At 47.7% G+C, this 21,450-nt stretch overlaps 2 protein-coding genes across 3 annotated transcripts in view; one reads left to right on the plus strand and one right to left on the minus strand.

Moving 5' to 3' along the window:
- Positions 1 to 1,638: 1,638 nt before the first annotated feature.
- GNAT2 (G protein subunit alpha transducin 2) lies at positions 1,639 to 10,050 on the minus strand. Its single transcript, XM_027096205.1, has 8 exons — positions 9,713 to 10,050; positions 7,938 to 7,980; positions 7,494 to 7,635; positions 6,594 to 6,751; positions 4,555 to 4,683; positions 4,194 to 4,323; positions 2,368 to 2,521; positions 1,639 to 1,829 (listed from the first exon to the last, which is right to left on the minus strand). Exons 1-8 carry the CDS (start codon positions 9,828 to 9,830, stop codon positions 1,639 to 1,641), a joined length of 1,065 nt encoding a protein of 354 aa, XP_026952006.1. The 5' UTR covers positions 9,831 to 10,050.
- A 6,285-nt stretch (positions 10,051 to 16,335) lies between these two features.
- AMPD2 (adenosine monophosphate deaminase 2) overlaps positions 16,336 to 21,450 on the plus strand; it is a 12,235-nt gene continuing 7,120 nt past the window's right edge. Inside the window, exon 1 of one of the 2 annotated variants that reach the window (XM_027096188.1) lies at positions 16,336 to 16,805. In XM_027096188.1, coding sequence (XP_026951989.1) covers positions 16,796 to 16,805 — 10 coding nt within the window. In that variant the 5' untranslated portion in view covers positions 16,336 to 16,795. The other variant, XM_027096187.1, reaches the window with a different exon arrangement.

The raw sequence follows: 21,450 nt of genomic DNA on the forward strand, positions 1-21,450 counted from the left end.
AAAAACTCAGAGCCCCTATATGTTGAGTTAAAGCAAAGAGGTTAATCTTTGGAGCGTGCCCTTTAGTATAGTCCCTGAACAGTGCTTGGATGCAAGAAGTCTTACCCAGATTTTTTTCTTCGGCTTAAGTTTTTTAATCGGCAGTGGGCAGAGTAGTTTTCCTTATTTTTCTGGTAATTCTCCCAAGTTGGTTTCTCTTCAAGGAATCAGAAAGACTATTAAATGAATCCAATTTTAACAGCTGCAAATGTATTCTTCAGTGTATTTCAAGCTCATATGGCTCTCTAGTATCAATATTGCTAGTAGTAGCCTAAGTGTGAATGTGTATTTTTGGCAAGGAGCAGATATTCATTTTAATTGACACTTTCTTTTATATACTAAATCTTGGATGCCCAGAGCTTTCCTCACTAGTAGTTGTAAATGCTAAATCTATACTTGACTTCACCACCTCCTGTCAAGATAAATACAAGCTTTGTTTCCCCCCAAAGGAGTTCAGGGAATAATTTAATTGTTGGCCTGTTTGGGGAGATGTTGTTTTCAGCCAGGCATCTCATGGACCCAGCTGCGAAGATTTTCGATGCCTAAAGCAAAATCAGCTGGCTTTTTTGTTCTCCTGAAACATGTAGTGGTTGAAACAAGGATTTTAGGATTGCTCACTTATTCTAAATTCTGTGATAGAGAAGTGGCAGCAATAAAATCATTAATACTCCAAGTGGGAGTGTGTTCTGTCCTCCAAGTTTATTCAGAACGTGTCTTGTATAGCTGATAAAGTTACTTACAGGGATAAGTATCCCTATACTTACAGAGATATAGGGAACACAGTTTTTTTGGCAGTTTGGGAGCAGAGGGATAATCTGTGCTTAATAAAAATCATTTTTGGGAATCCCCTGGAGGTCCAGTGGTTAGGACTCTGAGGTTTCACTGCCGAGGGCCGGGGTTCAATCCCTGGTCGGAGAACTAAGATCCTGCAAACAGTGTGAGCGACCAAAAAAAAAAAAAAAAGCCTTTCTGGATGTGTACCTTAGAAACTAAGAAACTCACATCTTCTATCTGGTGATTCAGGTCTCTGAGCTAAGGCACATAAAGGTCTGTTAGTAAAAAGGGGTGGTAGGTTTAGTGAGGTTCTGTTTTTAATTAGTTTTTTTGCAGACTGCAGGGAAGGTTTGCTTTTTTGTTTGGGATAATTCATCTAAAAACCTGGTGTTGAATTTCATACATGGGAGCTTTTATATAGGATTTCTTTCTGTCACTCACCACACAGCTTTTATGTGCCTTCCCCTCCTTCAGTTATGTTTGTGATCATTAGAATAACCCTGTGAAGTAGTATAGAGAAGTTATCTTCATTTTATAGATGAGGAACTCAAGGCTCACAGAAATGAAATATTTACATTTTTGTAGTAAGTTGCAGAACCAGTACTGGAACCTGGGTCTTCTGACTCCTGGCCTTGCATTCTTTAAACTGTACTAGCTATCCCACTTTTAAAAGAACATATGAGACACAATTGCAATCATACCTAGTCCATCTCCAAGGGAGAATGGATGTATTCTTGTCATGGTATATTGACCTAAAATTTTCTGCTTGAAATTACCCAGATTCTGAACCTGTTTATAGAATGTATACTTGAGGAATGGTGAGAATTAGAAGAGTCCACAGTCCTTGAGGTTTTCTTTGATAATAATATCTGTAACTGCATCAAATACAAATTTGACATTCTGGGTGTCTGTGGCACAGGTCATGTGACTGTAGATTTCTTTGACATCTTTTCTCATGTTGAGGTCAAGGAATTGACTCTTGATATAATTCCCTGCATCCTCGTAAGAGTTGTTCCCTGGTTTTCCAGAAAAATAGTGAAGAAGTGGGATAAATTAACCCTTCTTAGTTGCTCACTTTTTAAGTGACTCACTTGATCCTCGAAATGTTGTATTAGACAGCTGCAGTTGGGGGCCTATTTTTAGAGGGAGGGCCCTCTCCTTTATTGCACTCCAATGTTTCCCACTTGAGTTGAGCAAAGAAATTGAGGAGAGAGGTGTCTCTATGTCTCCACCCTTGGTTTCTGGCAGTTATCATCTGAGCAGTCTGTGGGTCTCCTGAATCTAATGTCTGCTCTATTCTGGAGACATCTGAATTTAAACCTCTAACTGAATGCTCAACTTTCTCGGGTTAGACATCCAAATATCACTTGGACATTATAAAGCTCATAAGAGGAACTGAATATTAAAGGGATAAGGGATCATCAACTTGGCAAAGCAGAGGAGTTTCACTTACTACTCCTTAAAGACAAGTTCCTTTATGTCTCCTTGGTATAGGAAATGAGGCAGCCACCTGTCATTACTATGAAAGAATTGTCTCCAGCCCCTGGCACTTACCATCATACTCTGGAAAACAAATGCTGAGATGGACTTTCTTGATTTTTTCCTCAAAGAGGTCCTTCTTGTTGAGAAAGAGGACAATGGAAGTAGCCGCAAAGAACTTGTGGTTGCATATACTGTTGAACAGGTGCAGTGACTCATGCATACGATTCTATTAAGAGGAAACACCATCAGAGATATCAGGTTGGGCTTATGGGATATCTGCCTACTTCCTGTTCTTGCTCCCCTTGAAGAAACCAGTGTTCCAAATGTAAAAGGAAAGATGGGGAACAGCTTATCTCTTTTTTAGTGTGGTAGAGTAGAGCCAAAGAGATCTGACTTCCTTCTAATCCTCTTTATATCACAACTGTATGATTTGGGGGAAAGTCCTGAGCTTTTCTGAGTCTCAGTTTCCCTATCAGGATTATTATGAAGGTTAGATGAGATCATGTATGCATAGTGTCCATGATAGTAGGTGGTGTATAGGTGTACAGTAAATGTTATGCAGATCTTTGGCAACCAGGGCACAGCTTAGGATTTTGATATCCTTAAGGGCTGCTGATTCAGGGTTGAAACTGGGCCCAAGTTAACATGTCCACATACATCTCCAGGATGATTTTGATAGGCTTCTGTTATAAAGTCCAAGATCTCAGTTCAGGCAGGAACATAATAGGGATTATTTGGCCCTTGTGCCAAATGGTAAGGGCTAAAGAATTTCCCAGTGCCACAGCACAAGCACTTCTGCCTTATTTCCTTCTCTGATTGCCACTTTCAATGAGTGAGAAGTAGTGCTGTAATCTGCAGAGTCCAGAGGTTACCCAGTGCCCCAAACCAGCCTATTGTTAGGAAGTAGACCTTTAGGGTCTTGAAGTGTGCTATTAGCTGACTTGGGCTCAATCTTTTCACCTAATAAAACTAATTAGTAGCCTTTTCTCATTGCTAATACTCCTATAAAAAGGCCTTCTAGACTTCAAGGTTAAAGATGGAAGAGATCTTGGAAAATGAATGGCCCTCTAAGACATTTTGGCTAGAAGATATTCAGAGTGCTCTAATGTGAACCTGAACTACTAAGGAGAAGGGAGAAGAACTGGAGCAGGGAATAGAAGGATAGAAGCTTTGTCTTCTATCAGTAAACTGTGGACCTCCGTTTATAGAGCAGATGCATATGTAAAATTGGCGTTTTCCATGCCTTTGACATGCCCTGTCTTAAACTTGGAAGGTACCTGGATGGGCTGACACTGTTCCTGCAGAGCTCCTGTCTTGTAAAACTCCACAGGCTCAAGAGAACCACCTTCAGGTAGTTCTCCAGCTGCCAATTTAAGTGGCATGTGAGAAAACTGGTTTGCCAGTCTCTCTGTAGTCCTGTTGACACTGAGTATATATTTAGGCTTCCAAGTGAGGTTAGTATGCAACCCCTCTATCATGTTGCATAAAGATACACATCGTACGTTCTTTCTGCTCTATCATTTTCATCTCCTATCCTTTACTTCCATAGGCAGCCTGGGAGACTACTAAGTAACTCCTTTGCCTTGCGAAGTTAATGATCACTTATCCCTTTAATACTCAGTTTCTCATGAGATTTTTGATGTCCCAAGTAATACTTGGATGTCTAATTGGAGACCAAGCTCTCAGTAAATCTGGAGCTCTAAAGTGCTAACCTAGAACCTGCAGAAGAAGAGGTTTTCTTAGAATTATTTGCTGGAGACATTGGTCTGCTAGAAGACTGCTAGACTATTAGTGTTAGCTGAAATCACCCAAGTTGGGGTAATGGAGTGACACAAAGTTTAGAGGAAAGGTCACAGGGGAATTATCTATCAAAGCTGCTTGGTGCAAAGGTCACTCACCACTTCGTCATCTTCCACCAGCACCATATCATAGGCACTGAGGGCTGCACAGAAAATGATGCAGGTGACTCCCTCAAAGCAGTGGATCCACTTCTTTCTCTCTGATCTCTGCCCTCCCACATCAAACATCCTGAGAGAAGAAACACCTGTTTTCAAACGTATACCTAATGTGTGACCCACATGCACTTGGTGTTTACCCCACAGAGGTGGCAACTTTGGGGCCAGTTAGCAGTAAGATGGGAAGTGGAAAGGAAAGGGGGAGAAGTAGGAGGAAGTCAGACTGGGCTTTTGTGAAAGCCAAGAAGCATACCTATGTCCCTTTTTGGGTATCTGACATGCTCCCAGGGAACCGTGTACTCACCTGAAGTTCAAGTCCTTGACAGAAAACTTGGTCTCAATGATGCCTGTGGTTTTGACTCTGGATCGTAGCACATCTTGTTCATTAGGGAGGTAGTCAGGGGCTGTAATTCGGTCTAATTGATTCAGGTAGCTGGAAAAAAGTGATTGGCATTGATAATATTAAATTTTCCACAGCCAAAGTCAAGAAAGGTGAAGGGTTTTACCCAAAGGCATATAGCTAACTTAGTGATAGAACCAGCCTAGAATTCATATTGTTAAATATAGGAGTCTTTCCTTCAAACCCTCTTGTGTCCTTACAAAAGGAAGTGTGGGATGGGCTGAGGGACAAGCCCATTTGGGGCAGAGGTTCTGTCCCATTTAAGTCAAGTCAGATAACTTTTCCTTGTGTTTCACCTGACTACAAGGTTTTCTAGACCCTTGAATGAGACTTGGTGGTTTAAATGGGTGCCAAAATTCCATCAAGAAGCAGGAGTAGATTAAAAGAGATTTTAGAAATATATGAGATGTGAACCAGTGCAATGCATGGACCTTGTTTATATCCTGAATCAAGTTGAAGGGAAAACATTCGAGATAATTGGGGAAAATTGAATGAACACTGACTTGGATATTTGATGACATTAAGGAATTATTAAATATTTAGATGTGATGATTATGTTGTGATTCTTTTTTTTAAAGAATCTTTTATTTTTTAGAGATAACATAGTGAAATTTTTAGGATGAAATGATATATCTGGAGTTCACGTCAAAATATTCCAGTGGGAAATGGAGATAAAATGAAACAAGAGTGGCCATCGGTTGGTAACAGTTGAAGCCAGGTGATTGTATTATTCTGCTTTTGTATTTGTTTGATAGTTAGCATTAAAAAGTAAAAAAAAAAAAAAAAAAAACAGATGTGAAGTGAGAGGACTGAGAGAAAGAGGGAGGGCAAATTAAGTATATGCCAGACATTTTCACATTTAAATTCTCATTTAACCTCATAAACCTTCAAGTTTCATATCCCATTTTACAGATGAAGGAAAAATCCAGAAGAGTTAAATAACTTGTCCAGGACAAGAGGCATTGTGGTATATTGTAAAAAAACATTCAACTTTGCGGACAAATAGACCTGGATTTCAATCCAGCCTCTGCCATTTATCTATATGACTTTGGGCAAGTTAATTTTCTTCTCTGAACCTCAGGTTTTCCATCTATAAATAGGACTAATAAAAAATACTTTCTACCATAAGGGCATATTGTGCAGATTAAATGAAAAGTTGTACCTAATGCACTGAGCAGTGCCTAGGCCTGAGCGAGTGAGTACTCCAGGGATAGTAAATGATAACTTTATTATAAGAAAAGGTGATAAAACAGGGGCTAAACCCAGGTCTGTTTGCCTCTAAAGCTCATGCCTATCTATGATATCATGCTGTTTGAGGTAGGATTGATAAACTCTGCGTACCTTATCTTTTGGGGACCAACTTTGCATAGCTGGTACTCTCTAACCCCTGACCAACTTTCTTTGGTTTGCCCTGGCAGTTTGTGTCCTGTGCCCTGGCACCTTGACATAAGATGCTGTGGGTGAAGGAGATTTTCATTTTAGGCTAGTGACTTAAGTACAGCCTGTGTTGCCAGCTAGAAATTTCAGCCCTGAGAGGGCCATGATGAATCATGCCTCCTAGGAGAATGCGTGGCAGAACCGCAGGGCTGTATTAGTGTTCATGATTCTGAAAGGAGAGGCTACGTGTTTGAATTAAGAAGGCAGGGGCTGAGGGCTGTTAAACAGAGCACCTCTGTTTTGAATTTTGAGTCTTCAGCTTTGTAGGCTGCAGTGAACCAGTGTAAAGCAATACAGAGTGGTGGGAACTGTCGCAAATGTCCCAATGTAAAGGCATTAAATTCAAAGCATAGTAAAACACTGCTCAAGCCTAATAAGACAGGCATGCAGCCTGAATTCAGTCCTTGGGTCTCCAGCTGCCAGTGCCTAAAATTTTCAGCTGGCTGTGATTTCTCCTAGAAGGTTGCTGACGCCTCATCCCACCCCCTCCCCAGGCAGAGTCTTACTAGGATGCCGAGTCATTGAGCTGGTACTCTGCAGCTCTGTCAAAGCAGGCTTGCACCCCACTATCCTTCCACAACTTCTTGATGACCTCCACCAGCTCGGGAGGCATAGTGCCCTCCTCAATGGAGTCAGCCAGGTTGTTGAGCTGTCGCCCATCATCCTGTAAGGCAGAAACCAGGATGAGAATTACACGGGAGTAATGGCTTTCCAGGAGGCTTTTGGGAATTCTGCTGAAAGGAAAGCATTTTGCATTGCAACCAAAGCCTAAGGTGGAGATGGTGTCCAGCAAAGATTCTAAAATAAACACTGATTAATTTTTGAGGGTGCTTCTGAGATGCAGAGGGTGGCAATATATCCAGTCCTGGGATATCTAGTGGATAACAGAGGTCCCAGGGGCTTCCTCTGTGGTGTTTCCATCTTCCATCCTTAGTCCAAAAGTGAGTGTCCTGCCACAAAATGTGGGTGCTCTGCTGCAGGGAGATTGGAAGTTTAAAGACCAGATTGATCATGAAATGGACAACATGATAGACAGGAACCTATCACCTTTGTTTTTTCAATGATTCAAATCTAGGAAAAGGACAATAACTGGAACTAGGAATTTGGCTTATAAAAGTTCCACAGCCAGGGCAAAGAACCTGAGGGGAACAATTTAAATGGTAAAATAAGACCAAAAGGCAGAGGAAGCTGAGAGCAGATTTTTTTTTTTAATGAACATTTATTATAAAGGTAGGAATTGCATGCTTTGCTAGGACTGAAGTAAAAAGATTTAAAGCTCAGCAAATGGGATTTTAGTTACATAAACTTTTTTCTGACCCATGTTTCCTCATAGCTCGTTGGCCACTGGCCTGTTCTCCTCATTAGCCTTTCCTCCCACCCTTAACCACATAGCGTTAACCACGTACCACACAGCTTGCTTCAGCAAAGTCAATGCCCAGCGTGGGCATGGCCCGGATGATAGCCAGGATGGACTGTAGCACATTCCCATAGATGATGGCCTTGTACTCCAGGCATTCTTCTGGTGAATAGCCATCCTGATGAATGATCCTGCAAGGAGGAGACACCCAGCCCTTCGTTGGACCTGAGTAACCAGACCTAAGGGATTGGGACTCTGGGAGGATTTAAAGGGTCATAAGAACCCAATCTCTCTATTCTTACTGCTGTACGGAAGTGGAGAGTGAGGGACACGGGGCATGCAGATGAGGGACATTGGGAATAAGATCCTTTATATCCTTTACATCTGGGTTCCTTAAGAACCCAGATAAAGAGCCCTTTATCCTCCATGCTTCCACTGGCTCTACTGACGTCTTCACCCTACCTCAGTCCTTTGGGGCTTTGTTCCTACTCACTTCATCTGTTTGACGATAGTGCTCTTTCCTGACTCCCCAGCACCTGCAGGGAGAAATGCTTATGCTTCAGATTTCCACCGGCTCTCCCCAACCCTCCAGGAGATGGCCCGTGAGAAGTCTAAGCCACTGCTCGCTTGGGAGCCTTGTTAGGGGAGAACACATAGGGATGGTTACTGCCCCAATTTCTGCCAGCTTTGAGTTCAGGCCATTTGATCTGGAATTAGAGGAGAGTTTCTCAACCTCTGCCTTATTGACACTTTGGGCTGGATGGTTTTTTCTGCGGAGGGCTGTCCTGTGCATTGTAGAGTGTTTAGCAGCACTCCTGGCAGAGGCCAATAGCACTGCAGTCTTCTAGCTGTGACGACCAAAAATGTTCCCGACGTTTCCAGGTGTCTTGGGGTGGGGGTGGAGATGTACAAGATCTCGTTGAGAACCACTGATAGATTCGGGGGAACTCCTTTAACACATTTCTACTCTGCCTATTTTTACTCAGGAGAGTGATCTTGGGGTGGGATTGGAGAAAGCTGGATCACCTCACTGAAATACTATTTTTTCGTTATCTTACTGTTTCCATTATTGACTAAAATGTTCTTAGATCCTCATTCACACCCCACTCTCCCTCTATCAAAGACCCGCATACCCTTCAGCTCTCTCCCCCACTCTATACTATCCCTGATGCCTTAAACCAACCCCCCCCCCCCCACTTATCCTGTGCTTGGTCCCTCTAAGCTTCTTACCCTGAATGTAGAGGAAAGCTGCTTAGGCTTAAAAGATCTCTCAGGGACCTTGCCATCTCTTTCCCCTCTGTAGCCTCCTGGGCTCCTTGGAGTCTGCTTACAGAGATGTGCTCTTTAGTGTGTCCTTAGGGCCATGCCACAGATCGGCTGAGGGAAAGGAGGTGCCTTAGTTTGGGGCTCTAGTTCCCAGGCTCCTCATGGGTTTGTAACCCAGCCCAGCCAGCCAGTCTTCTGCTATAAAGATCCTACCTGCTCCAGCTTGCCTACCTCTGTACTACCATTGGGTTTTTTTCCTAAGCCAGGTGTCCCAAACTCTATTGTTTTGGCTCTGTTTACAGCCATGATCAATTTCTGACCGACTGAGGTGCTTTTCTTTTTTCAGCACAAACCTGTGATCTGCTTAGGAGCTCATCAAGCTGATGAGCCTCCCATCTGGCAGGGGCTTTAGAGGCAGCTGCTGAGTAGAAAGCCAGGAAAGGACTTCTCTAAAGACTCCATTCATCCCCACTCAGGGCTCCCCACTTCTAATATTTTTACAAATTTTTTTACTGAAAGCAAGGAGAAGGAACCAGTATACTTGGTAAGAACCATTAGGCCTATCCTTGGCACTACATGACACTGATTATATGGTAGGACTTCTGAGTCCACTGTCCTTTTCTGAGTCCTTGACTCAGAGTTTCTGTTTGTAGATTCAGTAAGTGTCTGCAAGCCCAGAGTTCATGATATTTGCTAAGTTGTTAGGTGTTAGGTTTGGTTAAATTTGGAGATGGGTGGGTGCATCCTGGCCCTCTCACACTATTCCTGGTTCAAGGAAGAGCAGAACAGTTCTAGAGTAACTTTGTCATTCTGCATCTCATTGGGGTGGCTGTGCTCAGCTCTAGAACTCCTGATCCCCTAGCCTGAGACTGGATGGAGAGAGGAAAAATGACCTTCCATCCCTCCTCCCCACACAGTGGGCTAGAACCCACCTACCATCCAGGATAAGCAGGAAGGAGCAGTACCTTCTCCTTCTCTGGCCCATCTTCCCATCTCGCTCACCCAGCAATAGCAGCTTGACGGTCTTGGCTTCCTTGTCAGCATCCTCCTGCAGCTTCTTTTCTAGCTCTTTGGACCTCTTGGCCAGTTCTTTGTCCTCAGCACTGGCTCCACTCCCCATCTTTCTGCCGTCTCCTCCTTGGTGGCTTCCTCTGGCCCTTAAGCTTGTCCTCTAGGGTTTCCTATCTGAGAGATGGAAGATAAGGAAAAAGTAAATTGGGATCACGTATCAGTTTCTTAGTCCTCCTAAAAAGCCAGTCTGTAGGGAGCTGGGTGAGGGAGTGGGCTCTATATTCTCGTACCCTGCCTGTCTTGCCTGAGGCTACGTACCCCAGCCAGAGACCTACTTAGTCTAGGGATTGTAGCCTTTATATGTAGCAATGTGATGGGTTGAGCCAATTAAGAGCTCAATATGACAAAGGGCAAAGACCTAGGGAAATGATGTGCTGGATTCTGACACAGGAGGATAGGATGCAGATGCTGGAACTCTCTGGAATAAGATAATGGTTGCCCCATCCTTTTGAGGGACTGATCCCCTAAAAGTCTCTTCCTTCTTAGATTCACTTGCATCTTAGAGCTAGAGATTAGAGACACAAACAGAGGAAGCTTTCCCCACGTTGAGACTCCAGGTTACACAGCTTCAAGACACCAACGTACACTCTTCCATCATAGCAGGCCGGTCCTGGCAAGGAATCTTTGTTTGGGGTTTACCCCTTTTTGGAAAGATTAGAAATGTTTCCTCCAGCTCCTCCAGTGGCTGCTGCATCAGGAAGCTATTAGCGTTGTTCCTTTATGTTGGCTCGTCTCTTTATACATACTCCTGTTATTAGCACTTAACTTCATTATTGTCTGTTTTACAGATGGGTTTCCTCCAGACTGAATTCCTCCCTCCGAAGGTCAGGTACCAAATCTGATTCATCTTTGAATCCTTCAGACCTTGTGGTTTATTAGTGGATCCTCAATGAAGTTTTGATGAGTGAGGGAAAGAAGGAAAAAGGGTATGTGGTAGAGAGAACGGGGCTGCTTACCCACTAAAGCCACCTGGGACCTAACTTCACTTGGCAAGTGAACTTTGCTGGTATTCAGTGTAGAGGGTTTGTGCTGCCTCACATAACAGTGCTTCCTTGGGAAATTAGACTCTAGCCTCTGGCTCCTCAAAGGTCAGGGCAGCCCTTCCTCTGGCTCTCGTCGCAGCTGCCCCTTCCCAGGGAGAAATGAGTGTGCAGCCTACAAACTGCCTCACAGACATATCAAAGACTCTCTCCATTGGTCATACTTGTCTATGCCAATTATTTCAGTTTACTTAAATGAGTTGCTGTGGAAGCTCCTCAGAGGGACATACTTTAGAATGTTGCTACCGAAAATGTGGTGAAAGGCCCAGCACAGATCACCTGGGAGCTTCTAATAAGTGCAGAATTTTAGGCCTTAACACAGACCTTCTGATTCGGAACTTGCATTTTAACAGGATCACAGGTGACTCTAAGGCTACTAAAGATTGGAAAGCTCTGCCCTAGGGAGTACTAGAGAACTGTTTTTTCCTCAGACTGGCCAAATCATAAGAATTACCTGGGTTGCTTGTTTCTATATTTCATCAAACTTTAGATGGCACTGAATGGAAGATCATTCTGATTTCAAAGAGGTTAATATATGTGTGTTTTTAAAAGAGTGTGTTTTAGAATCAATAAGTTCCTGTAGTAGTGCCAATTCTAGAGCCTGAGAAACTATATTCTAAACTAATACAGTTGGAAAAACCCTGATCTAGACTAGTGGTTCTCAGCTTTTGGTGTATATTGGAATTTACCCAGAGAACTTAAAAAAAGAAAAAAATACTGATTTAACTGGTCTGGAGTGCAGTCCAGGCATGAAGAGTTTCAAATCTCCCAGGTGATTCTAATGCGCAGCCAATGCAGAGAAACACTGAGCTCCAAGTATTTAACTTGCTCTTTCCTTTTAGAGTGGAATTGCGCAGCAGTGGCCAGGTAGACTGAGAAAGTGGGAGGTAGAACCTAGGTCTCCCATCTACCAGGTACCCTGAGCTATCCCTGATCACCTTCCTCCTACCCACTGCCTCTCACCTGCATATCTGGGTATCTGGCTGAGAAGCCCTGGGCCTGGAGCCCAGACTCTCAGGGCTGATGGAGAAGCAGGCAGCCGCCAAGGTGCCTTCCATGGTGATCATCTTTTCCCAATCAAAAATTGGCAGGTGCTTATTGACTTAAGGGAAAACAGGAGAGTCTTTGAAATTGTGACTGTCTTGGAATCTTGGCTATAAAGTTTCAGTAATGATACCTCACCAGCCCTGCCTAACCTACCCACAATATTGGTAACTTATACCTAGGCCAGAGCTGCGCTGCAGCCTGCACTGTTCAGAGCAAGGAACTGCCAGGAGCTGTGCTAGACAGTTTACGTGGCTCATCTCAGTTAATTCTCACACTGACTTCAAGGTAAGTGCTCTTGTCCCCAAATTACAGACCAGATAACTGAGACTTGAGGGTTAAGTAACTTTTATTCAAGGTCATATAGCTTAGTAAACAAGCCAGGCAATCTTTCTTTCCACTACCCCACAAAAGCAGCCCGAGAAAGAACGTTGGGCAAAAAAAGACGGGCAAATGCATGAGCTCAGTAACAGCAGCACTTGCATTGTTAAAGGAGCCACTGACTTGTTTCACAAGTGGGAAAAATGTTTGAGCTTGTTCCTTTTTTACCTACCACCTCAGCAAACTTCTGTGCTGCTTCTCCTTGTTTCCTAGCTTGCTGGGCTCCCAATTCCCACTACTAAGCTGACTATGGGAACTCCTGGCCCTCACCTGCCCTCTAATTGCACAGACCTGCCCGCTACTATGCATGGACCATCCTGATGCCTCCTGCCTCCTGTCTTAAGCTCCTGTGCCTTTCCTGTGGCTCTTCTCCTTTATTAGCCCATTTGGGTTCAGTGTCCTGGTAGAGTAGGTGCTATTCCCTCCCATTTTAGAGGTGAGGGAATTGAAGCACAGAAAGGCTATCCACATGTTACTAAACAAGTTAGTATCAGAATCAGCTAGAGCTCATGCGTCCTAGTCCACAGCCCGTATAACCCTGCAAAATTTTTTAGCTTCTTTAGCAACAGAGGAAGCTGTTCAGAGGAAGAGTGTGCGTTGGTGCCTTGAAGCTGTGTAATCTGGAGTCTCAACGTGGGGAAAGCTTCCTCTGTTTAGACTTTGTTGTTTGAATAGTTACAATATTTTGAATGAAAGAAAAAAAATCACTGTTTTCCAACTAATTTAATCCTGCTTCCTGAGTTAAGGGGAAGTCTTAGGATCTGTCTTATACCCAGTGGTAGGGATTGTGTGTAAAGCCTTGTCCCAGCTGGAGTTGGGGGGTGGGCATGAAGAAAGAGGAACTCCCTTCAGGGCCTTCCAGTCCAAAGGAAGATTTGGTGTAAATGCACAGAGAAACAATTTAGTTAAAGGAGCACTGTGCTAGTGCTGGAGAATTCAGAGCTGTTTAAAACCTAGCCTCTACCCCTGGTAGAAAAGACAATTACACATCTCACTGTCAAGTTGATAAATTCTCTAGTAGAAGAAGGGAGAGAAAAATTGCAAAATGAGCAGACTTTCAAAAGAGAAGCAGAACAACAATAGGAGGAGACATTTGGAGGAGAGGAAAGAGCATAAGAAAAAGCATGGAGGCATGAGGTACAAAGTGTGCTCAGAGAAGACTGGGAAGTTAGATATGACTGGACTGGAGTAAAAGTGTGGAAAGTGCATGGAGGGGAGGGCTGGGAGACGAGAACAGGAAAGGAAAATTGGGGCTAGCCAGTGAAGGGCCTTGAATGACAAAGGGTTTGGCTAAAACCCATTTAAGACTTATAAGCAAGTATGGTTGGATACAGCTGCATGGTGCTATAAACAATGCGGGGTGACTGGGGTGGGGGACTGGCTCCTGGGAGAAGCTGAGAAAAAGAGCTGAACAGCTTGATTCTAGAAGGATCTAGGCATAATGTTTGGTTTAGGAAACTCATGGCCAATGATCTTTTTGAGGCTGCAGGTATTCTCTCCCAAGTCTAATATCTGCTGAAAGTGGTTTGACCTTGGTAGGAGGCTGACATCACAGGTGAGCATCAGGCGAGAAGCTAAGAGAAGCAGTTCTTCAGAGAATTAAGGAGTGCATTGTCATTGGGGGCCTAAGGTTCAGGGAGGCCCATTCCAGGAGCCATCTGGGGTACAGGCTAGGCAATGATGAAGCTGGTTTCAAGCTAGGGAAGATCCCAGAGGCTCAAAGACAACATTAAGTCCCCAATATGAAAACAGCTGGAGGTCGGAGAGGATGACTCACTCCTTCATTTCCCAAACTGTTCTGCATAGACAATGAAACCCCACTAAGATTCTTGCTGATGTTGTATAGGTGGGGAGATAGCGGCTTAGCTGTAATCAGGGCAGACTTCCTAGCAGGGACAGCATACTGAAAGTCTAGAAATAGGGGAGGGTTACAGGGTGAAGGGTGTGTTGTAGATGGGACGAGGGAGGAGCATGAAGGGACTAGTGAACTGGTTTTCCTAGGTAGGGTGGAGGGCAGGAATTACCACCTATGGGCTGGTTAGGTAGGTAAACAGGTAGGTAGGTCTGGATTAAGGGGGAATCCTAAAAAGACCTGGCCCAATGCAAGATACCACCCTTTAAAGTTATGTCAAATTTTGTATTGTATCAGAATATAGATGACCTTCTACATGGTTACCTGGGACTTGATTTTTAATTTTGAGATTTATTTTATTATTCAATGTTGAGAGCCCAACAGCCTCAAAATTAGGCCCCAAGACTAATTTAGTCCGGGGTTAAGACATAGGAGAGTCTTAACTAGGTGGAATGTGGAGGCTATTACAGATTTTTATAGACTTTTGTTGCTTTCCATTTCCTTGATTATAAAAATCATGGATATGCATTGTAGACAGTTTTTAAAATGCAAATAAGTATAAAGAGGAAAATAAATATAAGCCATAATTCCACCACTCACCGATAATCATTTGTTACACTTTTTGATGTGTTTGTTTTCTATGCATATATGTCACATAATTAGGGTCATACTGTATGTACAGATTTGTGCATCCATTTTTTTCACCTTACATTGTAAACATTTTCACCTTATTAAGAGATTCTTCAAGAACAATTTTTAATGGTTGTATTTCATTGTACGCATATGACATAATTTAAACATTTTCCTATTGTTGGACCTTTAAGCTTCCAACCTTTCTATGTGATAAACATTGCAGTTATGAACAATTTTGTGCATATTTTTCTTGCAGTGCTTTTTAGAAGAACAATTTCCTGGAAGTGGAATTACTGGATCAGATAATACGAACCTTTTTCAGACTCTTGAGTAGACGTTGCCAAATGGCTTTCAGAAAGATTATATCAATGTTTTTTACGACCACCAGTAGGATATGTGTGTGTCCCATCTCACTACCCCCTTGCCTGCTTTAGGATTTTTTTTCCTTTAATCTTTGCTAATTTGATGGGTGAACATGGTATCTCCTTGTTCTCTTTTTAGTTTTATTGATTCTTTGTGAGGTGAAGTTTCCCCCCCCCCCCCCCCCCATGTTTACGGAGGCCATGGTTTTTTGAGTTTGTCCAGGGTGAAGAGCAGTAAGTAGGCAGGGATCAATGGAGGCAACACCAGGTGCCGGTAGGGAATAGGATTCAGGGTCCACAATCCAGTCTGGGGAGGAGGGGAGGAAGCAGAGTTCGGGAAGGAATTTGGTTGAGGTGGTGAGAATTGGGAGGAGCATTAGTACAACTGGGTGTGGGGGCAAAGGGCTCCCGCAAGGTAGAGACACAGGAATAGACTAATAGCTGCTAATACGTTTAATTATGTGCAGTGACGTTATAGGGCCTTTCTCCCACAGGTTTCCTTTAAGTAGGATTCTCTGCCACTTGGGAGTGGGGGTTCTGGTTGTGTGGGGTATCTGCAGTCCCCAAAATAGCCCAGCACCCCTTCTTTATAGACTGCAAGGTGAATCAACCTCTGAGAGTGTCACCAGGGGACCAAGGCCAAAGCACAGCAATGATATTACTGAACATTAACTGAGTAGTAACTACAAGCCAGGCACTTAACTTATACTAGTTCATTTATCCTAAAAACTACCATATAAAGTGGGGTCTCTTACACTCATTTTATAGAGGAAATAGAAGCACAGAGAAGTTAACATTCCCAGTGGCAGTCAGGAAGTAGGTGAAGCCTGGAATTGAACCACACTGGCTACAGAGCCTAAGCTCTTGACCAACAAATACAGAAATAAATGTGGGAAGGGGAGTCAGAATTGCAGGACACACCCTGCCTAGCTACGCCTGCTGGGAAGGACTTCTGCTAAAAGAGAACCTTGGCACAATAATAATAGCTATCTTTTATTGGGCACTGGCTTTGTGCCAGGTATCATGCAAAGGTGCCTAACGTTTCATCCTCACAATAACCCCTTTGAGTGAGGTACTGCGATTACCCCATCTCGCTTTACTGGTGAGGAAGCTGACGCACAGTCCTTGCCCAAGACGCTGCGGGGCGGATGCCGAGCGGCGGCTGCCCACGTGGCGCCGGGAAGAGGAAAAATGGCGGGGGCGGGGCCGGGGCCGGCTTGGCGGGGGAGGGCCCGAGCAGGGGCGGGGCCACGGACTTGGCGGGGCCTGGGGCTGCGGAGAAGCGCGCCGGCGCTGGCGAGGTTTCAGTGGGGTTGCACCTGTTGCGTGACTCCACCACAGTCCAGTTACCCGAGTCCGACCCGAATACCCAGAAAGTGTGGAGAGAAGCCCAGACGAGTTCCGGGTCCCGCTCTCTGGAGAGCACGTGGCCTGCCCGCCTCTGGAGTGCGGGGCTGGGGGTCGGGACGCCGGGGTCTACAAGGCCAGTGCAGCGGCCCAGGTCGGCAGGGGTCGCCCTCCCTACAGCCAGCAATTTTGAAAGACTGTCTTACTTCTCCCATATCAGTGCCAGGGCAGGGGCCCTTGGAGCGACTTGCCGGGGTCTGGATCCCAGCCCTTCTCCCGTCCCTCGCGACCGGGCTTCCCGGCTTTGCAGACCCTGGAGAGCAGACATCCCGGTACCCCTCAGGGCTCGGGCAGCATGGCCTCAGGTGAGTGTGTGCGTGTGTGAAGGAGGGCAGGGTCTCTGGGACAGAGAAGTGCAGTGTCCAGGGTGACAAGAGGGTGGGCACAGCCTGCAGACCTACGGAAGGCGGACAGCTCCTCCCGGGGAGCGCCTGGAGAGCAGAGCCTGAGTGTGGAAAGACAGAAGGCAAAGTCAGAAGCCGCTAGGGTCTCTTTCCCAGACCCCAGAGAAGCCCCTGACTCCTGGCTTCCCTGCCTTCCTAGAGGGTAGCTTCTGTGGACAGTGGAATTTTCCCAAGACAGGCTCCTCCCTACTGGGCTGGGATTCTCAGTTCTACCCCATCCTCTCCGAGCTGGGCTACCCCTGGGGCCGGGGGTCCGACGAGGAAAAAAGGGGACTCTGCCCCAGAGGCGCTGGATTTTCATGGAATCCGCTGGCCTTGAGAGGAAAGTGTTCTGAGCTTGGGGGTGCTTGCACTGGATCCCTCTCTATTACTATTTGTTTTCTGCCTGGCTGGCTGGACCAGTTAGCCTGGACTTTGACCCTTTTGCTCCAGAGCCCTGGCAAGGGGCAAGGGGCAAGGGGCAAGGGGCTCCTGAGGGCTTCGTGGAGTGCTAGGGCTGGCCCTTCTCCATCTTGTTTCCTCACTTCCACCCCCCAGGGGAAGTGAGGAAACAAGTGACACGACCATCCGTGTAACTCCGGCGGACTGAGGAGAGGAAGGGAGGGTTAAAGGGGCAGGGATGGAGGCCCCCCCCCCTCCTGAGGTTGCCTAGACAACATCAGAAATCATGGCCAGGGCCTCTTCCGCCTGCGGGGCCTCTGCTTCCTGCATCAGTCACTCCCGCTGGGGGCGGGGCAGAGGAAGGGGTTGGATGTGGCAGAGCCAGGCCCAGCTGGTGCGGCTCAGACTCCCCCCGCCGTCTCTGCGGCCGGAGCCATGGCATCCTATTCATCTGGTCCCGGCAAATCCAAGGCCAAATATCCCTTTAAGAAGCGGACCAGCCTGCAGGCTTCCTCTGCAGTACCAGGTGAGTGTGTGCTTCCTGGCCTCAGGCTGGCTCTGCCCCTACCTCTCGCCCAGGCCACTGGTCCCCTCAGGAGGGGGGCTTCTCCTGCACCTTCTCTGCAGTGGTGCCCCTTGTCCCCTTCCCAGGGACAGCTGGCTTGGGAGGTGGTGTGGGGAGGGAGGTGGGGTGGAGGGTGACAGGGTTCTGTGTCGGGGATGCTGTCCTCTGTAACGAGGAGTGGGCATGGGTGTGGGTGCAGCAAGAGTGTATTTGCACACGTGTCAGCGTGTGGATGTGCTAAGACTGTTTGCATGTGGAGTGTGTGTGAATGGAGTGGGGGATGTGTGGGACTGACTAGTTTGCAGACTGGCCACACTGCTGGTGTCTGTGCCTTTACCAGGCAGACTCAGGCTGTCCTCTTGCAGTTAGTTACTCTTTCTAGGATCCTAGATCTTGAACCCCCTTACTGGGGGTCTGATGTTAAGGCATACTTATTGCCGCCCGGCATCCAGGGTCTAGGGGCTCAACTGTATCTATTGTTTGCAGTTTGTTCATTCCTGATCTGTCTTGTGAGCTTCCTCAGAAGTATGGGGTGTCCTTGGGCTGGGCCCGTGCGGGGGCTCAGGCTGGGGCCGCTGCCGGCCTGCGTGTGCTCCTGCACCCTTTGGTTCGGCTCCCACTCCTGTAGGCATCTCTGCACCGTTTGGATCTTGCAGCGTGGTGCAGCTGTGCCCATCGCCCTGAGGGCTCGGCTGCCTGGGTCCGTGCTTGCTGAGGGATAGCTACCTGCCGTCTGCTGCTCCCAGGCCTGTGGCTAAGGGAAGACCACCCCCACTTTGGTGACCAGGTCAAGCCAGTGCCCCCACCCCCGGAGCACCTGTCTGTACTTGTAGCCTGATTTTGCTTGTGCCTACCTCCTTGTTTTCTTATGCTACTGAAGATGCTGGCCTGAGTTCTGTATTGGCCTGAGGGTCTGTGTTCTCTGTGCCCAGGTCTCTGCCTCCAGAGGGTGTGTCCCCTGAGGCTAGATCTGTATACCTTGGGTTGGTCACATGGTGGGAGCATCTGATTCTTGGGGGTCAAAGCCTTGGGTACCTCTCTGCCTGCCAGGGCAGCCTTGGCAGTGAGTGAGGGGCTCTGGTCAAGTGGGTAGACAGGTTGGCAAGAATCTTGGAGCTGGTGGGAATGGCTGGGGAGTAGCCCTCTCTGGCTTTTGACCACCCCTCCCCACGCCGTGTGTGTGTGTGTGTGTGTGTGTGTGTGTGTGTGTGTGTGTGTGTATGTGGGTGTGGGTGTGGTGCTGTAGCACAGACCCTGGGAGAAGGGACCAGCAGGCAGCTGGGTCTTCTAGACCTGGCCTCAGGAAGTGTGGAGGTTATTGCCTGTCTGTCACCTCTAGTGAACCCTGGCAGCCCTGTGTGGTGGCTTGGCAGGCTGGGGGGATGGCTCTGCATGCCAGAACCTGTCCTGGTCACCCCAGCATTTCTGTGGAGACCCTGGGTCACCCTGCTAGGAGAGGTGGTTGAGATTAGGGCCTTTGACTCAGTTCTGCTGACCCGATACACACCAGCTCTGGAGGTCTGTGGTCAGTCTCTCTGGAAGGGGTTAGAAGTGGGGAGGAGCCGTGTAGGGTCAGGGTTCTTGGGGGATGCAAGGGCCTTAGACTTTGTCTTAACACTCTGAGGGCAGAGCTGGTGCCCATCTTCCTTCCGCTTTCTGCTCTGCCCTCTTCCAAGTAAGAGACAGTGTTCCCACCCTGCCAATTCTGTTCTCTTCACACCCTCACTGCTCATTGCCTTGGCCTACGCTGGGCCCAGAAGCTCCTCCCGCCCCCAGTGGGTGGGACTGCACGTGGGGAGTGTTTGGAGGGTCCCAGGAGTTCATAATCACAGATGATGGTACTTTCCAGAACTATCTTGCAGAGCCGTATCTCTGTGCGCCTTATAGCAGCTGTGGCTAGGCAGGGCAGGACTCCTTATCACCCCATTATAGGCAGACTTGAAGCCTCCGGAAGGTAGAGACTTGCCAGTAATTGGGAACAGAGTCAGACTCAAGTCCTCCAAATTCTAGTCCCACTTCTGAACCTCTTCTCCTGGGCAGTCTGTCCCCAACGATAGGTTTGGACGGGGGCTGGAGGTCTAGGGGGCCATGAACCAGTCCCCTGGGCAACAGGGAAGCTCTGTAACTGGTCCTTTCCTGGACCGAGCCTCTACCCCGGCTGTCAGCCAGTTCCTCTCCCCAGCAGGGGCCCTGTCTCTCCCAAGAGACCCCGTAGTCAGGGGCCCAGAGGGCAGTGGTGAGACAAACAAGGCCATTGGGCAGAGGAAGCTGGCCTGGGGCTGTTGGGTATGGAGGTGAGGAGGGCTGCTCGTCCCCTCCTACTCTTTGGCTAGCCAGGCCCTACACACTATCCCCTAGGGCACTGCATTTTAAGGAGGCTTGTCCCTTCCCTGCCAGCCTGCCCTGCCCATAACGGCCTGCCCTGCTCCACCCCCTTGGGGGCCCCACTTTGGGCTGGGCCCTGGCACTGTAGAGGTTAAGGGCCTGTTCAGTTTGGGGGTTCCTCTTATCTCCCAACTCTGATACTCCTTCCCTTGATTTCTTTACTCCCCTGAGCTTCCCCAGTCCCCTGCTTGCCGTCATCCCAGGGTCTCCCCTGCATGCAGCTGCACTTGGTACAGCCCGTGCCGGCCCCTGAGCTGTCCTGGGGGACTGGCTGCAGCTCCACTCAGCAAACAGGCGGGCAAGGGGCACAGGGCTGCTGGCCGGCGCTGCCTGACTGCAGGTAGGGCCCAGGCAGGCACCAGGGCGAGGGGGGGCTAGGTCCTGGATCTGGGGCAGACACCCCCTCTTCTTTTTGTCCAGCCTTAGGACAGGACTCTGGGGTGTTGGGAAGTGGGCCCAGAGACTTCAAGGCATGCTGCCTGGTAGAGCCTCTAGTCCATCCTGAGCCACAGTGGAGAGGGAAGAGGAGGGTGCTGGAGGGGAGTACCCCCCACGGCTGACTGGGAGAGCTTCCCGCTGGGAGGGTGGGGCTGGGGAGCCCAGGGAGGGTCCTCTGGGGTGGGCTGGGAGCTCAGGCAGCCTCTCTAGACTATCAGCTTCAAGGCCTTTAGTGCCAGCCTCCTGTTGGAAGCTGAGGAATTCTTCCTTCCGTGGAGAGAGACTCTGGCTTCTGATACTCCCTTCCCCAGGGCCTCCGGCCCAGATCCTGGGGCCTCTGAGTGGCGCAGACTGTTTGTGGCAGCTCCCTTTGGAGGGGCAGCCAGCAGTGGGAGGGGCAGGCTGGGGCCAGTCCACATCTTGGCAGCCCTGGGGTCCTGGGGGAGAGGGCAGGCCTCCAGGGAGGAGGTAGGGTTCCTGCTGCCAACCAGGTCCTCCACTTCCTCTCTTCCTCTTCCTTTGAAGGCTGGTCCCCAGGTCAGAGCTGAGTGGCAGCTGTGGCTTCCCCGGGCTTTGTAGGTCTAGGGTATCGGGCGCAGACCCTGGCCCTTGAGAGGGGGATCTGCTGGTCCAGAGGCAGGTCTGATCCTGGATTGGCTGCCCTGGAAGCTGTGCACTTGGCATCGCTGGTGTGGCCTTAATGAGCGCCTGGAGAGAGGGGGGGTGGGGAGTGTGTGTGTGTGTGTGTGTGTGTGTGTGTGTGTGTGTGTGTGTGTG

The sequence above is a fragment of the Aethalodelphis obliquidens genome, unplaced genomic scaffold, assembly GCF_003676395.1.
Source record: "Aethalodelphis obliquidens isolate GAN/ISIS:26980383/991018 unplaced genomic scaffold, ASM367639v1 scaffold100, whole genome shotgun sequence".
Taxonomy (NCBI): domain Eukaryota; kingdom Metazoa; phylum Chordata; class Mammalia; order Artiodactyla; family Delphinidae; genus Aethalodelphis; species Aethalodelphis obliquidens.